Source organism: Excalfactoria chinensis, chromosome 1 (assembly GCF_039878825.1).
Source record: "Excalfactoria chinensis isolate bCotChi1 chromosome 1, bCotChi1.hap2, whole genome shotgun sequence".
NCBI classification, from domain to species: Eukaryota; Metazoa; Chordata; class Aves; order Galliformes; family Phasianidae; genus Excalfactoria; species Excalfactoria chinensis.
This window is the reverse complement of record NC_092825.1, coordinates 73,738,598-73,756,030: the sequence shown is the minus strand read 5'-3', so window position 1 is coordinate 73,756,030 and position 17,433 is coordinate 73,738,598. Positions and strand designations below refer to the sequence as shown.

General features: G+C 46.4%; 1 protein-coding gene across 1 annotated transcript; it reads left to right on the top strand.

The window, feature by feature from the left end:
* The first annotated feature begins 8,292 nt into the window (after nt 1-8,292).
* On the top strand, nt 8,293-13,210 carry LAG3 (lymphocyte activating 3). Its single transcript, XM_072327051.1, has 8 exons — nt 8,293-8,341; nt 8,506-8,677; nt 8,806-9,032; nt 9,279-9,536; nt 9,710-10,003; nt 10,125-10,415; nt 10,673-10,788; nt 13,092-13,210. Exons 1-8 carry the CDS (start codon nt 8,293-8,295, stop codon nt 13,197-13,199), a joined length of 1,515 nt encoding a protein of 504 aa, XP_072183152.1. The 3' UTR covers nt 13,200-13,210.
* The last annotated feature ends 4,223 nt before the right edge of the window (nt 13,211-17,433 follow it).

Sequence of the window (17,433 nt, the reverse complement as noted above, 5' to 3'; positions counted from 1 at the left end):
GAGCAGCTGAGAAGTTCCCGTGTGGTTGTTATCAGTCGGCAGCAGATTTGTCTTGGCCAGCAAGCCTGAAAGTCCCTCCACTTGAAAGGCAGGTACATATAGAAGTCATTTGCAGTCTCCTAGTCTGTATCTGGGTGTTTTTTTTTCTTCTACTTTTAGACTTAATGTCTATGTTGGTTTGACTGACTGTCCCATAAAGGGGCATGTTATCACTAAATGTGTGCTGAAGTGAGTAGGTAAAGCATGGCAGTCATACTCAATGAAGACAGGACAGGGGGATGTCTTTACAAAACCAAGATGCTCCTCAAATTCTGAAGGAGGCCTTGTAAATAGTTTTGTTTAACAAAGTTGCTAAGTGGTTTGAGAGAACCAGTAAGAATTTAGAAAAAGATAAAAAAGAAGTTCTACTGAGGCTGCCACGGGGACAGCCAGGCATAGGATGCATAGCTGGGTCGATGAACCAGGAAGGCTGTAACCCCTAAGTATGTCATTCACTTGGGAAAGAGGGAAGGTGGTACGTGGCCAGGGGGTTGGGAATGGAAGGGGCTGCACCTACTTGAGTTTTTGAGTGGTTCGGCAGGAATTCATGTCCATGTGCCTTCCCTTTACTCAAATAAAGTTACTTTTTCAGAACTTCTCTGTCTCCTCTTTGACCGTCGACTTCTTGCAGATGAGATTTTTCACACAGTGGCATTGGAACAGGAAGGCAAACTTGGAAAAGAGTCTCCTAGATCAGTTTCCTCATGGGAGGAGCTGTATGATGGGATTCCATACCTACCTTCCATTCAAGCACCCGGGAAGTTTTACAGGTCATCTTCATACGCCCACACAGACAATTGTTTTTCACAGATGAGGGCAGGAAATGAAGTTAGTTTGGGTTTGGGGTCTGTTTGTTTGTTTTTTCCATTTGTTGGGCTGCTGTTTTTTACTGTGGCACACTGTTCCATTATTGTGAGTTCTGAGCTTCACCTTGTCTCATGACTGGATCATTTTGTCCATATATTCTTCTCCTCTACACAAGCTGATCTGGGCTTACAGTTCAGGCACAGAATGAACATGAAACTCTTGGGATTACCAGTCTTTCAGAGTGACTTTTATTTGAAGCTTTTAAGCCACACATTGGGGTAGTTAAAAACATCAAAAAAGAGAAACCCTTAAAGCTCCTTCAGGCTTGGAACAAGTGAGCCCTCTGACCACCTGTAGTTAGGGAAAAAACAGCAGTGCCCTGCTAAACCCAAGGGAAAGTCCCCGTGCACACATACCACCACCACCACCTCTGTGTATCTGAGTCCGCACTCCTCACCCTTCCATCTCCCTCCAGATTACACATCTCAGCTCAGCAGTTATATTCCCCTGCTATTTCCCAGTCCTGTGCTGGAGTTTCACGATGGAGCAAGACTAGATAGCTTTCTGTCCTGAGTCTTAAAACGTGCCCACATGCACTATCAGAGAAAACCTCAAGTGAGGCCTGTCAGGAAAGGAGAAGTATTGAGAAACATGAATAGATAGTGTTTTACTCTTGTGGTGCTGATCAACTTTCTTGGCTTCCTCATTCCTGCAGAGAGCCCCATACCCTACAGTTGACCAAGAGGATGCCATCAACCATTTTCCACATTCAACCATTTTCAGGAGTCTGCAGGTAGAGAAGAGGCCACTGAAAAGTTATTCCCATATCAAAGCATTGCTGTTAAAAAAAGACACATGTACCTAATTTCCAAACAGATTCTGATTTTCCTTTTGAACTTTCATGCTTATGCTCATCTATCAGAGAGTCTGCCTGTTTTTCACGTGCTCTCCTCATGGATATATATTATATATATATATATATAAATATTTATATATATATATACATAATAATATTTATATATATAAATAAGAAAGATAGTTTGGAAATGTAAGAACATGAAAATGGATGTATTGGATCAGCGTAGTGCTCTGCTACACCCATGGGCAATATGCAATCCCAGAGGAGAGCAACAAGAGAAAAGGCATATATAGGGACCTCCTGTAGACTAGGGCTAAGGACATCCTGAGCTGGCAGTCATACTTAGGCCACTATATTCAAAAGCCAGTGAGAAATGGATCATCCACAAACTACTTAGTTTCTGAAATCATTTATACTCCTGGCCTCCACAGCTTTCTTTGACAAGAATTTTACCATCTTTTCAGTATGTAAGATAGGTTTATTTTGTTTGCACTAAACTTGCCTGAGCTCACTGGAACTAGGTAAAGTAGAACTTTGGACTAGGTAAAGTAGGTCAAACTCCTCAAGTCGTCCTGTACATCTGAGCGCATGATCTCTAGACCTCAAGTCAGCTTTTATCTTTGTATCACTCTTCTAAAAACTTTTCCATTTTTCCACATCCCTTCTGAATCATAACACATTCCAGTAACTCTCTCTGTAAAGAGAGGTAACACAACCTGTTTGCTCTCTGAGACCCTCTATCAAGTGCTTTCCTCTCTGGAGCCTTTGCTTCCTGGGATTCTTCTTCCCAGTATCTTCTTCTGGAAATGTGATCCACATGCTTTGTTCCAAACATACAATCTTACGTTTTAATGCCAAGTCTGATCTTACCAAGGGTCCAAGGAGCTGCTTGCTTCTCATTAACCTTGCCAAATATGCTTCTCGTTAACCATGCCAGGAGAGAGTCACACCTGCAGAGCTGTGAAGCCCTCCTATCACATTTTGGCTGCATAATACAGTCATGGACATCAGAAAGCAGCTAGATGTTGAACAAATAATGTAACATCTTGGAAACTCAGTCTAAAGTCTTGAGTACTTTCATTTCATCAGCAAAGGACCTGGAGTATTTACAGATGACAAAAAAGCATTAGCTGCTTAGTCCTATGCTGTCACATGCGCTGTACAGCTAGAGAAGGCTCTTTGGTCTTTTGTGTCTTTCTGAGAAAAGCCAGGCAGAGAACAAGCGAGTGGTGCTCAGCATGAACCACTCAAATCCTGGAGAACAGGAGCTGATATCCACACAAAAAAAAACTTCCTAGAACCTGAAGAAAATGATAGACAAGCCTCTATTCCAAACTGAGCTTAAGTCCACGTTTTCCTCATGTGACCTTAATTGCATGCGTGCATGCAATGACTGACAGCATGCATGCCAGTGACTGACTCCTGGCAGAAATTCCTAACATTTACTTTGTTGAAGCTACGCCTTGAGAACCCAGGTTTCTTCCAGACCTCTTTGTGACCTGAGAAATGCCACCTATTCTTGTGAATTTAAAAGCTTATTTACAGAGATACTTAGTTTCTCATCCCAGGTGCCTTCAGAATAGAAACTTCAAGCCATAATGAGTGCCAGTCATCTTCCTGCACCATGAGACCTGGGTGCCTCCAGTGCCAGCAGGGTGTCTTTTTGGTGATGAAGGCTAGCCACGTGCTGGGCCTTATTAGCAAGAATACAGTGAGCGGGGATGAATCCCATCTTCATGGCATATGAAAATCCACAAATGCTACTCTGTGAGATGTTGACACTCTGGAGAAAGTTCAGCAAAGGGCCCTAAGGTTGTGGTGGGATAGAGGACATAGCAAGGGATGTTTGTTTAGCCTGGGGAAGAGAAGGCTGATTTTGTTAATTGTTGTCTGCTTCTACCTAAAGGGAACCCCCTTTCTAGAGAGGACACTGCCTCAGTCTTCTCACAGGGGCACAGAGAAAAGACAGGCAACAAGCAAATACAGTTTGCAACAAATGAACTTCACTCCTGTAAGAATGTTTCAGCAGTGGAACTGGTTCTCAGAGATGATGGAGAGTCCTTATGCTTGGAAATGTTCAGGTTCTCCTGGGCAAGTCCCTGTGCAATCTGATTTAATTTTGGAGTTACCTTCTGGGAGCACAGGGCTGGAATGGAGACCCATGGAGGTCCCTTCTGATTTGTTTGATTTTGCTTTTTCTTTGTCTTAACGCGGTAGTAGAAGCAACCTTATAAGACAATGCAAGTGGTTAATTGTCATCAGGTGCCAAATAGAGAAGAAATGGAAAAACCAGCTCAGCTGCCACCACACTCAGAATTTCAGTCTATCACGCAATCATGTTAATCCAGCACAAATGTGGTGTTACAGAAACAGGTGATGCCATCTTTCCTTTCATCTTTCAGTTTAAAAACGCACCATCTCTCTCCCTAGCACTGTCTAAAGCAAAATGATTGGAGGTCACCAAACCAAAGACATTATTCTCTTAATCAGTATTCTGGGGCTCCTTGATGTGCTACCATCCATGTGGATCTTCCCAGGGATTGCATTCCTCTTCAAATCGTTTTTCATCATATCACATGCTCTTTTAGTTCCTCATCTTTTGTTTCCTAGCTAGCTTTCCTTCTAAGAATACAAACAAAAAAGCATGTTCTTTATGAATAAGTGGAGTTTGCCTGCAGCTTCCAGAGCTGCATTGTACCATAAACAACAGGTTCACGTACTCTTGCCATAATATTTTGTTGAAGGAAAGCACAAGCCCAACTCTACTTTTTCACAGTTCCTCAGGACATGTGTGACTAATCCTAGAGCCAGACACCCCCTGTGCCCTGTGCAGTGCATGTTCCGAAGCATCTGAGAGAAGTTCAAGCTGTCTCTTCTGTGTCAGAGATTCACACTGCTGCCAAGAATGAGACAGAGAGAGGATTTGAGCCCTAGAAGCAGTAGTCACATCCTGCTGTAGATGTTCATCTTTGAGGGGGATACTTGCTGTATTGACAGTTCAAAGCAACAGCAACAATGAGGATCTGTGCTTGGCATATGTAGACCAACCTCTCTTTCCTTGGCACCCAAGGGACCATCACTGCTATTCTATCGCCCAACTCAACTGTCAACACTGTGGTTTTCAGCCCAAGGTGACTGCAGAAAGCTTTGTTCCTCATAGTTCCCTTTTCTTGTATGTGCTGGGACACATTTTTGTTCTAAAGGAAACTCACTGCAGCCCTGGGATGTTTGGGAGGCTACAGAATGTACTTCTGCTGGATTAAAAGCAAGGTATGAACTTCATAATGAGAACTGAGTCAAAATGCAACCTAGATTGGTGGAGGGAGTTTTGTAGATGACCCTATCGCTCTCTGTGTTGCAAAACCACATCCTGCAGCATCAAAAATATCCCTTAATTAGATATCGGCCAAGATACTGGTACCCATTATCATCCCAACAGGTAGCTGCTGATGTCCAAAGATGATACAGTAGCATCCCATCTCTCCTCCAGGAAGGATCTGGAGGCTTTTAGAAAGAGAACAGGTTTATATACTTCACAGTTAATGCTGGCCAGATAGAATATTCTTGCTACTGGAGAAAGTACCTCATTTGCTACCCAACACTGCTCAGAATTGGCACCTTGGTAGAAATCACCATAGCCTTTTGGGGCAGGGTAGGCTGCTTTGCATGCCTCTACCTTATGGTCAGAAGTCTCCCAGTTTTAATCCCAGCCTGTGCAGGTGACAGCCCATCTGTTTAGCACCAATCAGCCTGACAGCCTTTGCTCGCATCAGGAACTCTGCCTGACCTGTCCTTCTCCTCACAAAGGTGTTGGTTATCTCTTATTAGTGGGGGACTTCTTCCTGCTCACTGTGTTTGCTTTAGCTGTGGGCAGACAATAATCAGGATGAGCTCCTTTGCTGAACACTCAGACTGTCGGATCTCCACTCATGTAGCCGATAGCCCAGTGATCAAGTTGCAATATGATGTCTTAGATCAATTAAATTCTGTAGATTCTGTAACTACAGATCACCCCAGAAAGTCAACACAAAGCAGAAAATTATGACTAGCCTCAGACTTGGTGCTATGGGGAATAAAATGCGGAAGTGGAATCACTCAGAGAAAAACATGATCGTACAGAAATCTGGAAATGCAACGGAAAATTCCTTCAGCAAGACTAAGCCAATGATACTGCAGAATAGTGTTTTCTATTCTTATTTTACTTGGTACAGGCAGTTTGCATCCGTGCAATATACCAAGTGAGACAAGAAAAGCAATGTATGAAGGTTGTGTGTAAGGTGACTGCGGGTAAGCTCAGAACCTAGCCCGTTAATGCCTAAGGCAGACAGAGGAGTACTTAGTGAGCTGGACTTCTATACCCCACATTCTGGGCTGTTGGAGTCACAGCTCTTATTCCTGTGGGCTTCCCACACCCTCCTCTATCCGTCCCTTTGCTGGTCAGGCTGCAGGGTACCCATGCAGGCAGTTCTCGGAAGGCACTCTTGTACTGACCTGGCTCCAGTCATTGTCATTTCTGCTGTGAGGTCCTGTTCTGGGAGATGACGAAAATGCCACCCAAGGGAGTCAAGTCAGCATTTAAAATGGGTTGTTAGGGAGAAACAACATCTGTGAAACGTCATCTGTGTCTTTGTTGAAGATAGTCTGATGCTGAGTAAAACAGTGCCTTCAAAACCTTCGTTTCTCAACATGCCTGCTCAGCATAATAATGCCCCCCTCCAGTACCAGACAGCTGCTGCCACTCTCCAGGGCTCTCCATCAGCCCTTGTGGATGCCTATTGGGAAATGGCAGCAGCACCAGCATGCTTTGCTGGCTCCTACCAGAAAGAAGCATTTTCTAGAGCGGAGGCATGGCTTCAGCTGAGGGTGTTTTGGGGGATCGTGGGAAGAGTATGAGGAAGAAGCAGAGTCTGGGAGTGAAAAGTAGGATGGGACAGAGGGTGAGCAGAGGGCTCAGCACACCCAGAGGCATACAGACAGGGCAGGGGTATCAGGTGGCACCGGGCTGCATAGCTGCACATGTGGCCCTGTCATAGTTCCATCTACTTGCACACTCTCATCCTCACCCACACACTCATACCATCCTCAGACTGCTGACTTGGGGGAAAGAGGGTTGATGCTTTCTGCATGGACACCACAAACAGTTTTTCTCGAGCAGGAGGAAAACACACTTCCCTCCAGCCATCACAGGTTCTCCCCCAGCTTCTCTCTTCCCCTCCTCTCCCATGTAATCCCATGGACTGTGTAACATGGAGGGTGTGAAGGACTGCAAGATCACAAGGTTGTGCCCAGTTCCCATACACTGATCACATTCCTTAGGGGGCAGAAGAGCTGTGTGTGACAGCAGAGGTGAGAGCTGTCACCACAACAGGTTGCTGCTTCAGTGAAGCACACTGCTGGGTCTCTTTTATCTTCCACCCGCACCACCTGGCTGAGGAAAGCTAGAAAGTAAGCAAGGATCCCACAGCAGTGAGGCAGCCACCCTGCATCACCTCCCTTCCTCTAGCCCCAGGAAAAGCCACAGCCCACCCAGCTGAGGGATTCGGGTGTCTGACACCCCACACAGAAGGGTGATTAAGTCTGAAAGAGTCAGAGCCAGTGGGCTGCCGGAAAGTGTGAGCCATGACAGTGGGGATTCTCTGAGGTAAAAGGGGGCCTGGGGTGAGGCATCTAAATGGAAATGTGCTCGCCCAGCATGGGAGCTAGATGGGAGCCAGAGCAAGTCCCCTCAGTGCACCAGCACAGGTGGCTTCTCCACAGCTGTCCTGGAAAAGGATGTCTTCTCCATGCAGTGTCACAGCTTGCAGCCCCTCCTCTTCAGTGCTGGGCACTTCTCCTGGGCACTTTTGCTACTGCCACTTCCACATGGATGACCTTGTCTTGTTTTGGCCCACCTGAGCTTGCTCACAGACTGCCCCTGAGGACACGTAACTCACCACTGATCCTTTTCTCAGGCTGCCTTCAAACTGACCAGTGGGAAAAAAAAAGCCCAGAAATCAGTACGTTGAGGGATGGAACAGGATAGGGAAGGGGAAACCATCAGGAAAAAAAAAAAAATAATAATAATTACACCTTCTGAAAAGCCCTGAAACAATTAGAAATAAGCTGTGAGAGGCGGAAAGATCAAACCAAAAAAGGCAAAGAGATGAAAGACAAACATGAAGAGCACTTGCTGGGAAGTGTCTTCTCTACTTTTTCCATTCTCTGTGTAGAAGCAAAACTTGTAAGAAAAACAACAGCGACCCAAAGAATTTCCACTAAAAGATGCTTAGAGCAGTGCCTCTGGTCCCTCCCTCCTCTCTCTCACTGGCTTCAGCTCTGCCCTCACATGCCTCAGCCCTACGCCTGTTTCTTGGTCGTGACGCATCTTCTTAGTGATATGAGGAAATTAGCTGCCCACCTACAGTATAAGGGTGTAGAGGGAACCGCTTTGATCAGAAAGAGAGACAGAGCAAGAAAGCAAGCAAGTCCAGCTGGCCTTCACTTGGCTCACCCACCCACTCCCAACACCTGCTTGCCCGTGCTCTGTTTTTGCTGATCTCTGAAAGTTTCGGACTACAGACCCAGTCTCACTTCTCCTGGAGGACACCATGAGGCCGGTGTCCCCGCTGCTATTCCTCACTCTGCTGGCTGTCAATGGTAAGAAGGACTGAATTCAGGGAAGGCAGAGAAGCTGGGTGGGCTGGGCCTGGGTGTTTGTCCCCTCCACATTATTTAAGCCCTTCATCCTCACCGCAGATGGCTAGATTTCAACCTCTACTTTGTGATCCCCATCCTTTGCTCAGCCCTACATCTTATTACAGCAGGCAGCATCCTACCGGGAGCAGCAGAAGTGGAAAACAGAGTGCAGAAGGTCTGGGCCAGAGAGGGGAGTTCAGCTCTGCTGCCCTGCTACCTGCGTCCCAGGAAGCATGGGAAGAGTAGGAAACAGCTGTCTGAGAGGACATCTGTGCTCTGGAAGCGGCACGGGGCAAGGTAGGCTAAGGCAAACACACTTCTGCCTTCTTTGGCGGGGGAGTTCTTTCCCACATCCTCTTTACTGCCTCAGCACTTGATCTGGCCTTTGCTCCCTGCTAACCAGCACTCCCTTGTCCCTGTCCCAGTGCCCCCCAGGAGCTGCACGTGGTGCTGGAGGTGGAGTACTCAGGCCTTCGGAAGACGGCTCTGCCCATGAGGCCACGGGTATCGGTCCTGGACTCTGCTTTACGCAATGGCAACTTCTCCCTGTGCATCAACCCGGTCAGGAGTGACGATGTGGGTCTGTATGAGGCACAGGTGACCTACAACAAGGAGATCCGGAGCTGCCGGGTGGAGCTGGGTGTAGTTACAGGTAGGAGAAGGTGGAAAGCCCTGGAGAACCTTGATTTTAGGAGGCTGTATGGGTAGGGTTGTTGTTTGGCACAGTGTTTTGAGTACCGGCAGCAGCCCCCTGAATGCCCACAGCTTCCTGCTCTCTGCTCTCAGATCTGGAGAGGGCTGCCGGAAGGACAAAGCTGGGGCAGAAGGTGGGCAAAGGGATGGCTTGTCAGTCCTCCTCTGATTAGCCTTCAATGTCCTCCTTTCTTTTTGGCTGCAGTAAAGCTCAGTCCAGCCAGACCTGTGGTAGAAAATGAGCCTCTTTTGCTGAGCTGCAACTCTAGCCACCATGCCCGTCTGATGGAGACATGCTGGTTCCACAATGGGCACCCAGTCCTCACCTCTGGGGCTTCCTGCTCCTTGCATGGGGCTGTCTACATCCACCGGACCACCGTGAGTGACTCAGGATCCTGGCACTGCCAGCTCAGATACGCCGACAATGAGATTGTTTCTGCCACATACAACCTGCAAATTCTAGGTGAGCTCAGCTTCTGTGTTGCTGCTCCAGCGTCCCTGAGTTGCTTCCTTTGGTGTGGCCACTGACCAATCCCAGTAGCTACAGCTTCCCAGCTCTCATCCTGTCCTCATTATTCCCCAGATGGTACTCTTTCCAGCCACCACTCCAAACTGTTCTGTCTCTCTCTCATTCAGGTTTTGACGGCCTGACCAACCCTGTGGTCTATGCCGCAGCTGGCTCTGCAGCTGACCTGCCATGCACCCTGAACTACCTGCCCAGTGCCTTTGGGATCCATGTGGTGAAAGCCCACTGGAGCCACTTTGCAGGAGGACACTTGCAGAACTGGAGCATCTTGCAGAACCAGAGCAACAGAAGCTTCCCCCTTCATCTCCCTGTGGTGGGGCTGGGAGATGCAGGGCGATATTGCTGTGCTGTCACTGTTGGCAACAAGATGCTCAGAAGGGACATGACCTTGGCAGTGATAACAGGTGAGAAAAAAGACAGACAGGTTTATCATTCCTGAGGGGCATAATAGAAAAAGGAGGGTTTAGGAAGAGATGTGGATTTGCCTGTTGACTTTCCTGAGGGTAGCTTTCTCCTTTGCTGTAGTCACCCCAGGCATCCAAGGACCAGTTTCCGAGGGATCTCATTTGCTGCTCACCTGTGGCCTTACGCACCCCCAGGGACATGAACATTTCCAGTGGAAACACCTCAGTTTTGCCTCTGCTGACAAAAAGTCGACTGTGGCCACCTCCCACAACCTGAAGGACAGCCAAGTCCGGACTGGCCGTATCTTGGAAATACCCCAAGTGTCACAAAAGGATGTGGGCATCTGGGAATGCAGTGTATATGGCCCAGAAGGAAGACTAGGAGCAGTGGAATATGGACTGCAGATTACAGGTACTGTCTCCTGCACATCTGAAACCAGCCCCTTCTTCTCACCCTGCTCAATTCCCTTGGTCACTTCTCTCAGTTTTACCCCACCTTTGACTGGTTCCCATCTTATTGTCCTCTTGTCTTAGCTCTCATTAGTTCTCCCTGTTGCTCCATCCAGTTCCCTTCATACTTTTTCAGTTCGCCTCTGTTTGTGCGGTCCAGCCTTACTCCAGTGCAAAATAAACCTTTGCCTCCTTCCTAACTGTGGTTCTTCCTCATAGGTGCTCAGGTCTCCAGCCCTCCCACCATCTTCAGTGGTCAGGTTACTTTTGGGCTCATGCTCACCCTCTTCTTCCTGCTTATGGTCTGTGTTCTAGCTCTGGGGATGCAAAAAAGGGTAAGTGTCCATCATGTTAGTTTTCCTCTATGTCACCCCTTATTTGACCTTCCCCTGGGTACCCAAGAGCCAGCAATGGAGTGTCTCAAGGACAGGGCAGATGGAGGATGAAAGGAGAGATCTGTGGAATGAGGTCACGGCTGTGGTGCTGAAAGTGCACGGATGTGTGGTGAAAGTCATACAGCGGGTATCGGAAGGTCTGGAGAGAGCCAGGGTTTGTTTGGTGACTGGGTACATGTCAGAAACCTCCAAGGGGGAGTCAGAACTCCTAGAGGACATCTGCAGCCCAGCCTTGAAGAGCTCTTTGTTTGCTCTCACAGAGATCAAGACACACTGCAATAGACGCAGGTGAACCTCCAGGATTTTGTAGGTATTCTCTCGTTTTCCTGGATGCTTTGATATAACAGAGCCGTCTCTCATTCCACACAAATGCCTATTGGTCCCTGGACGCGGATCTTAACTTGGGTGTGTTGTTGCTGGCTCAGCCCTCCTGCCTCTGCTGCTTGCTTCCAGCAAGTTACTGCCCTTTATTTGCTCAACTTCTTCCAGCATCTCAGCTTGCTGCTGAAAACAAATTGTGCAGACAAATCACGCTGTTCCTCTGCATTTTTCTTATGGTTTCTTTTCAAGTTAATTACATGGCAGATTCTTCCATCAGGATTTCTCTTTGCTGGCAAGGGGCACCTCTCATGAATATGCAGCACTGTGTGTGATGTAGCTGCTTCTACCTAGCTTCTTGGAGAGGGCCAACAGGGAAAATTCCCTTCCATTGCTGCGGTGGCCCAGGTGGCACTTAGGTCAGCAAAGGGGGTGGGGGGCTCGAGCCTGCCCTGAGCTGGGGAAGGAATGTGACAGCAGGGACACAAATTCCCAGCAAACCCCAGTGGCTGGAAGCTGTGGACAGGCAGCATCAGAACAGAAGCAAGATGAGTTTTAAAAAGATACTGCAAGCACTGCCAGAGTGATTTGTGACTTGTTCTTCATCATCTTAATCAGCACTAATAGTAATTTGAGGGAGTAATCCACAGTTCCTGTAGATTTCTGGGTTACTCTTTAGGCTGCACAAGCCTAGGGGTAGGATGAGACGATCAAACCCACACCTAAATAGGATACATAGATGTCCAGTTTTGTTAGCCTAAATAGCTCTAATCCAGACAGAATATTAACATCTCACAGCACTTGTTTATGCTCTCATGGCTTTGCTGTGTGAAGTAAGCAAACCTCTTCTGATGCAGCAGAGATCCACTGATGGTCCTCAGGCCCTTCTCTGCACTGACTCTTTGTTGGGCTCATCCCTCATAAAAATGCAGATAAGGAGGAGCAAATATACCTTCTCTTTCTCTCCCTCTATTTTCTGGCATCCTCTAATACTATATTTGTTGTTCTTGCATTGGTCAAACACCAGCAGCTCGCAGACATCCTTTCCTTAGTTCTTGCCAACACAGTAGGCATTCCTGTTCTGTTCTCCTGAACCCAACAATGTACAGTCAGTACTGTTTTGTTTCACTCATCATCTTTCATCTCCTTATTCCATTCTACTTAAATATCTGGGTCTTAGGTGACATTTAATTCTTCCAAACACGGCTCATCAGTTTTGGATTATCCAAACATGGCTCATCAGCACACATCAGCACTTCCACACACTCTATGACATTAACAACTGGTGCCACAGATGATCTTTGAAGATCTCTACTTACTGTTTCTACACAGGCTTGTAGAAACCCGTCAGCAAAATCCCAGTCCCTTCCCCTTAGGTGAGATCACACTTACAGTGCCATTATAATGATCCCATATCCCAGCTGTACTTCTTGTCCAGGTGGCACGATACACCTTATCACCACCAGGAACCATGATATCTGCCTCTTTTCTGATGTCTAGAAAGTCACTTGTTAAAGAAAGATGTGGAAGGGTTTCTGTCTTTAATTGGGTCTTATCTCATTTTGCACAAGCCTTCACATCTTTATTTATTCTCTCTGAAAAGTTATTGTAAAAATCTGGCATCTAACTGAACCTGTCAGTGGCCTGACAATTGCCCAGATCATTCTTTGCTCTCTCTCTCTTACATATGCCCTGCCTTCACTATCCCTTCTGTCCATGACACCACAGAGAGGACAGCATTGAGTTAGTCTTCCCCAGAAGAAGCTGCATGCATCGGACAGGTGTGTCTTCCCTGGTTCTAGGAGGGAATGGGAACCTTGTGGTGGAGAGCAGTAGGACTGTGTCTTCCATGGCAGGGAGAAGCCCTGAATTGTGCCAATCTGCATCCCTCCAACACCTAATGCTGCCCCTTTCTTCTCTTTCAGGCGCATCTGCCAGCTTCCTTCCCAGCATTAGAACGGATAGCTGCAGTCACTCTGCCAAAGGAGATGGAAGAGAACGAGAAAGAGACAAACCAGCAGACTGAGTGCTGATTGAAGCAGGGGCATCAGGCCTGGTCTGCATGGGAGGATGGAGCTCTGTGTGCTGTGCTGAAGAGAGATGGGCACGTGCAGACCTCTGAGGATGGTCTAGGGATGGCGTGAGCATTTCAGGATGCCATGGGAGATCTGCACCTGCAGAAGGGCTGGGAATTGCATACCAATACAAGATGAAAGCCACCACTGCAATAGAGGGGCAGGTAGCACAGATGCTTTGGAGCTGCTGGAAGTATTTGAGCCAGCAGCCACTGCCTGCTTCATTTTCACTTTTCTCTCCCAGCTCTTGCCCCTCCTTACTGCCTTCTCCACCAGCCTTTCTCTGCTGGGCACTCTAATGCAGGAGGCCAGCAGAGCCTGGCCCCCTGATAACTGGTTGGTGTTTCCTTCCCCTGCCCAGTTTCTCCTCCCACTCCCTGCACTGCCCTGCTCCTGCACTCATTCAGTGGTAGAGGGGATCCTACAGAGGACTGCACGTATTACACGTTCTGAGCATTTTATTTTATTGGAAAATCATTTGAGAATGTAAAATAAATGTCCATTAAAAAAACTCTGGTCCCTTAGTGTGTTTGTACAGGGTGCCTCCTGATGGTGCTGGGCATTTCTCAGCCTGCGTGAAGCAGCTTCTAAGGACTTTGCTGCCTTTTCTTTCTCTTTCAGTTTGGCTTTGCTGAAGTTGACTGTTAATATCTGAAATTCTGATGGCAGGAAAGGGAAAATTAAATGCCACTGGAGAAGAAAGAATTGCAGATTCAGCCTCTCATTTTTGCTGTGATTCAGTGTCTTTTGGTATTGTTTTTGTTGTGTTGTTTTTCCCCCCTGTCTGGCTCTTCCTGTTTGTTGATTTATTTATTCCTTCTCTTATTTCTCAGATTTTCCTGATGGATCTCTCATTGATGCTAGGGCTTTCTAAAACTCTCCTCAGACTCGCGATGCACTTAATATATGTAGGAGTGAGCCCACCAAGTCCCATTTCCCACAATCCTTAATACATTTAGTTTTCACCTAATTATTTTTGTAACCTTCTCTCCAAATGGCCATGGAAGAGGACTGTGGTACTTCTGGAGTAGTCATTGTATACTCCAGAGGAAAGGCTCACTATTAAGGAGTTTCACATATAGCTTTTCCCATATGGGTTACTGGGATGTGGCTGCTCCAGCAAGGAGGCACTGGCACAAAACTTAAGCTCTGAGCATTTATCAAGTTAGATTTTCTTGACTTGATTAGAGGACTTCACTACCAGGTCATCTTTTCATTATTTCTGCAGGTATCTGAGGAAGCCTTCTCACTGTGTGGCCCTCACCTACCCCAGGAGCTTCACACACACAGGTTGAGAAAGGCCCAGTTAACTCTGAGGAGCACATCCAGGCTCCACAGCTCTTTAACTGGCTGTGTGTTTTACTGAAAATGATACTCATTTATCCATGAGTCCTAGAGAAAAAAGCAGAGTTGTGAATTAGACTTGTGCACTTCAAGTGCCCCAGGCTATGCCTTCTCTCTTCTTGTGCATAGCAGGATGCTTTCTCCTCCTGTAGCTGACACTACTTCTTACTAGCCTGGATGTTCTCATCGCTCAGGTGTGTGCCTGGACTCTCACTGTTCCCCTCTACTCTCTGCCTTCCTCTAGCAATGAGTGGCAGTAAGTCCTAGCTCACAAACGGTGAAGATTTAAGTTCCTCTTTATCAGGAAAAAAGTTCCTCATTAGCAGTTTTGAATTCAAAGTTTTGCACTTGCACCTTCTGTTTTCTTTTCTCATACCACAAAGACTGGAAGAAGAGGGACTCTCTGTTTCTTGGCTGGTCCTTCACCTATAACTTCTTACTGCATTTCCTTTGTTTCTATCTTCCCATTCCCTTCTGTCAAGGATCTTTATCTGAGGATAGTACCATTTAGATGCACCAAGCCTTGCCATTAGGTGTGACTTTTGCTGTTACTGAATTTGTCCAGTTTCACATGATTTTATTGCTTTCAGATTTGTTTGATTGTTTTCAGCCTTGCCCAACTTGTGATTCTGCATAGCTCTCGTTGTTGCAGAATATTGAGGGTAGTATATTGAATAAATAGTGTGATTGTTTAATCCTTTATGTTCCCTGGGTCATTACGGTGGCTGAGCCACATCACTTGCACATCCCTGCCCACTAGGGAAATCCTTTGCTTGGGGCAAATAAAAAGATTCACCTATCTTGCACTCCTCTGAATGGGACAAGACACCTGCTGCCTTACTGCCTCAAAAAGCCCGGATTTTGGGGTCTTTCTGCCTGACACTTTCCCCAGGCCCATCTCAATGTTGGGAGCTCTCCTTGCATCCATTGTTCTGGAGAGAGCAGCAGTCCAGTGGGGGAACAGTGCTGTTTTACATAGAGGCATGCTGCCAGTCTCTGCACCACTTCCATCCTGTCTTTCATGACATTTTGTGTGCTCCTCTGACTGTAGTTTCCCACTGAGCAGAGCCAAGCTTTTACTGAGCTGTTCACTGTGTCGTCTGCAGTGAAACCTCTGCCATGATGCCCAGGCTCTTTCCTGACCTGGTATGGAAGCCAAAGCCAAGGTGTGTTTATGTAGTTTATATTTTCCTTTCAGCTATGTGACTTTGACAACAGTGGTGCTGAATTTCATTGGCCTTCCTAATACTGATGAGCACAATTTTCTTAGATGTCTCCAAAGCCCTTGTCATTCTCAAGTATCCTGATACACTTAAATAGCTTCAAGTTATGTGTACACTGGGCCTTTTTCTGCTTACCCCCTAGAATACTCATAATTCATGCTTTAATTTTGGTGGCGGTGGGCTCCCTGTTGCCTTTAACAACTAGCAGCTTGGTTCTACTCCTTGCTTCTCGTCCCCGAGCTGGCTCTGGGAACACATCAAGGCTTTCTTGCTAGCTCCTGCACAGGGTCAGCTCATTGCCCTGGGTAACCTTACAGCTCCATGGGAGAAAGGAAAAGTTGAGAATTCTTTGAAGATGCAAAACTCACGCCAAGCACTGGACTTTCTACAGTAACCTTGCTTCATGAATCCTCACCAAGAACTGATTGCAGAAGCCAGTGGTAATCAGATGTACAATGATGTACAGTTATCTGTACATACACACAATCGTACACAGTTACACGCCGAGTATGAGATATCCCCCACAATCACTGTATTACTTGTAGCATGTCTTGCAAATACATTCTTTGTTGTAGAGGGGGCAAATGGTAGCTGAGGTGTTTGATTAGTGCTTATTAAAGTTACACCATCTACAAAGGCTACAAGGCCACAGACATGGTTGCATTTTATGCCAAATACAAATCCTGACAGAGCTAAGGTGCCAAGAACGGTATCAGAAACTTAACAGATGTTGCAGTCTTGCATCTGTAACTAGTCAAGCACTTCATGAAAGAGAGCATACTGATAAAACAGGCACAAGCAAAAGTGACAGATATGACCATTTAACTGTTTTGGTTGACAGACCTTAAGGAAAATGCCCCAAAGCCAACTGATACCAATACAGAAATAACTGTCCATGGCCAAGGGAAACTTTACCACTCAAGAGTGGATTGGTGCAACACTAGGAAGTAGGAAAATATGTCTGAGCACTGAGGGAATTAAGCTGGTACATAGCAAATACAAGTACAAATGCAAGTACAGATGCAATATTAAGTCTATACAAGAAAGCAAACACATCTAGAAATCTGTCCCAAAAATCCTGGGCCCTACATCCAAGATTTCTAAGTGAGAGGCTGAACAACTGCTAGCAGATAGCATGATCTGACTAAGAAACAACAGAAAACAACAAGCCTTTACCAAGTAATGTTGGTATATTTTGTACAGCCTTTAATAATACAAAGTTAGTGTCCATGACACTAAAGCACACTGAGTTTTGTGCCTGCTTGGCAAACAGGTAGGAACAATATCAGCAACAATTCTGCAAAAGAAACCCATGTCTCACTACTCTGCTTGGATTTCTTCAACACTTCCATGTAGTAGTGGTTAAAGTCAAAACATCTGTGGTCATCCATTTGTCTTCTAAGGTTGCCTCAAACCAAGCTACCGACAGGAACACCGTTGTCGTAAATGCGATAGCTTGTGCCACACACTAAGATCCAAGGCATTTGGGACAATCATTATGTGGTTGTTAACATCATCATACTGTAGGGCTTCTGCTCCTAGATTTATGTCTTGCTGATATGCTGATTCGATACAAGCCACTCTTTATATCTCAGAAGCTGTCATGCGATGCAGTCTGAAATGGC

Coding starts and splice junctions, on each gene's coding strand:
- LAG3 (XM_072327051.1), top strand. CDS start 8,293: ATGAGGCCGGTGTCCCCGCTGCTATTCCTCACTCTGCTGGCTGTCAAT. Junction 8,342..8,505: donor CACTCTGCTGGCTGTCAATG/GTAAGAAGGACT, acceptor ATCTTATTACAG/CAGGCAGCATCCTACCGGGA. Junction 10,416..10,672: donor ATATGGACTGCAGATTACAG/GTACTGTCTCCT, acceptor TCTTCCTCATAG/GTGCTCAGGTCTCCAGCCCT.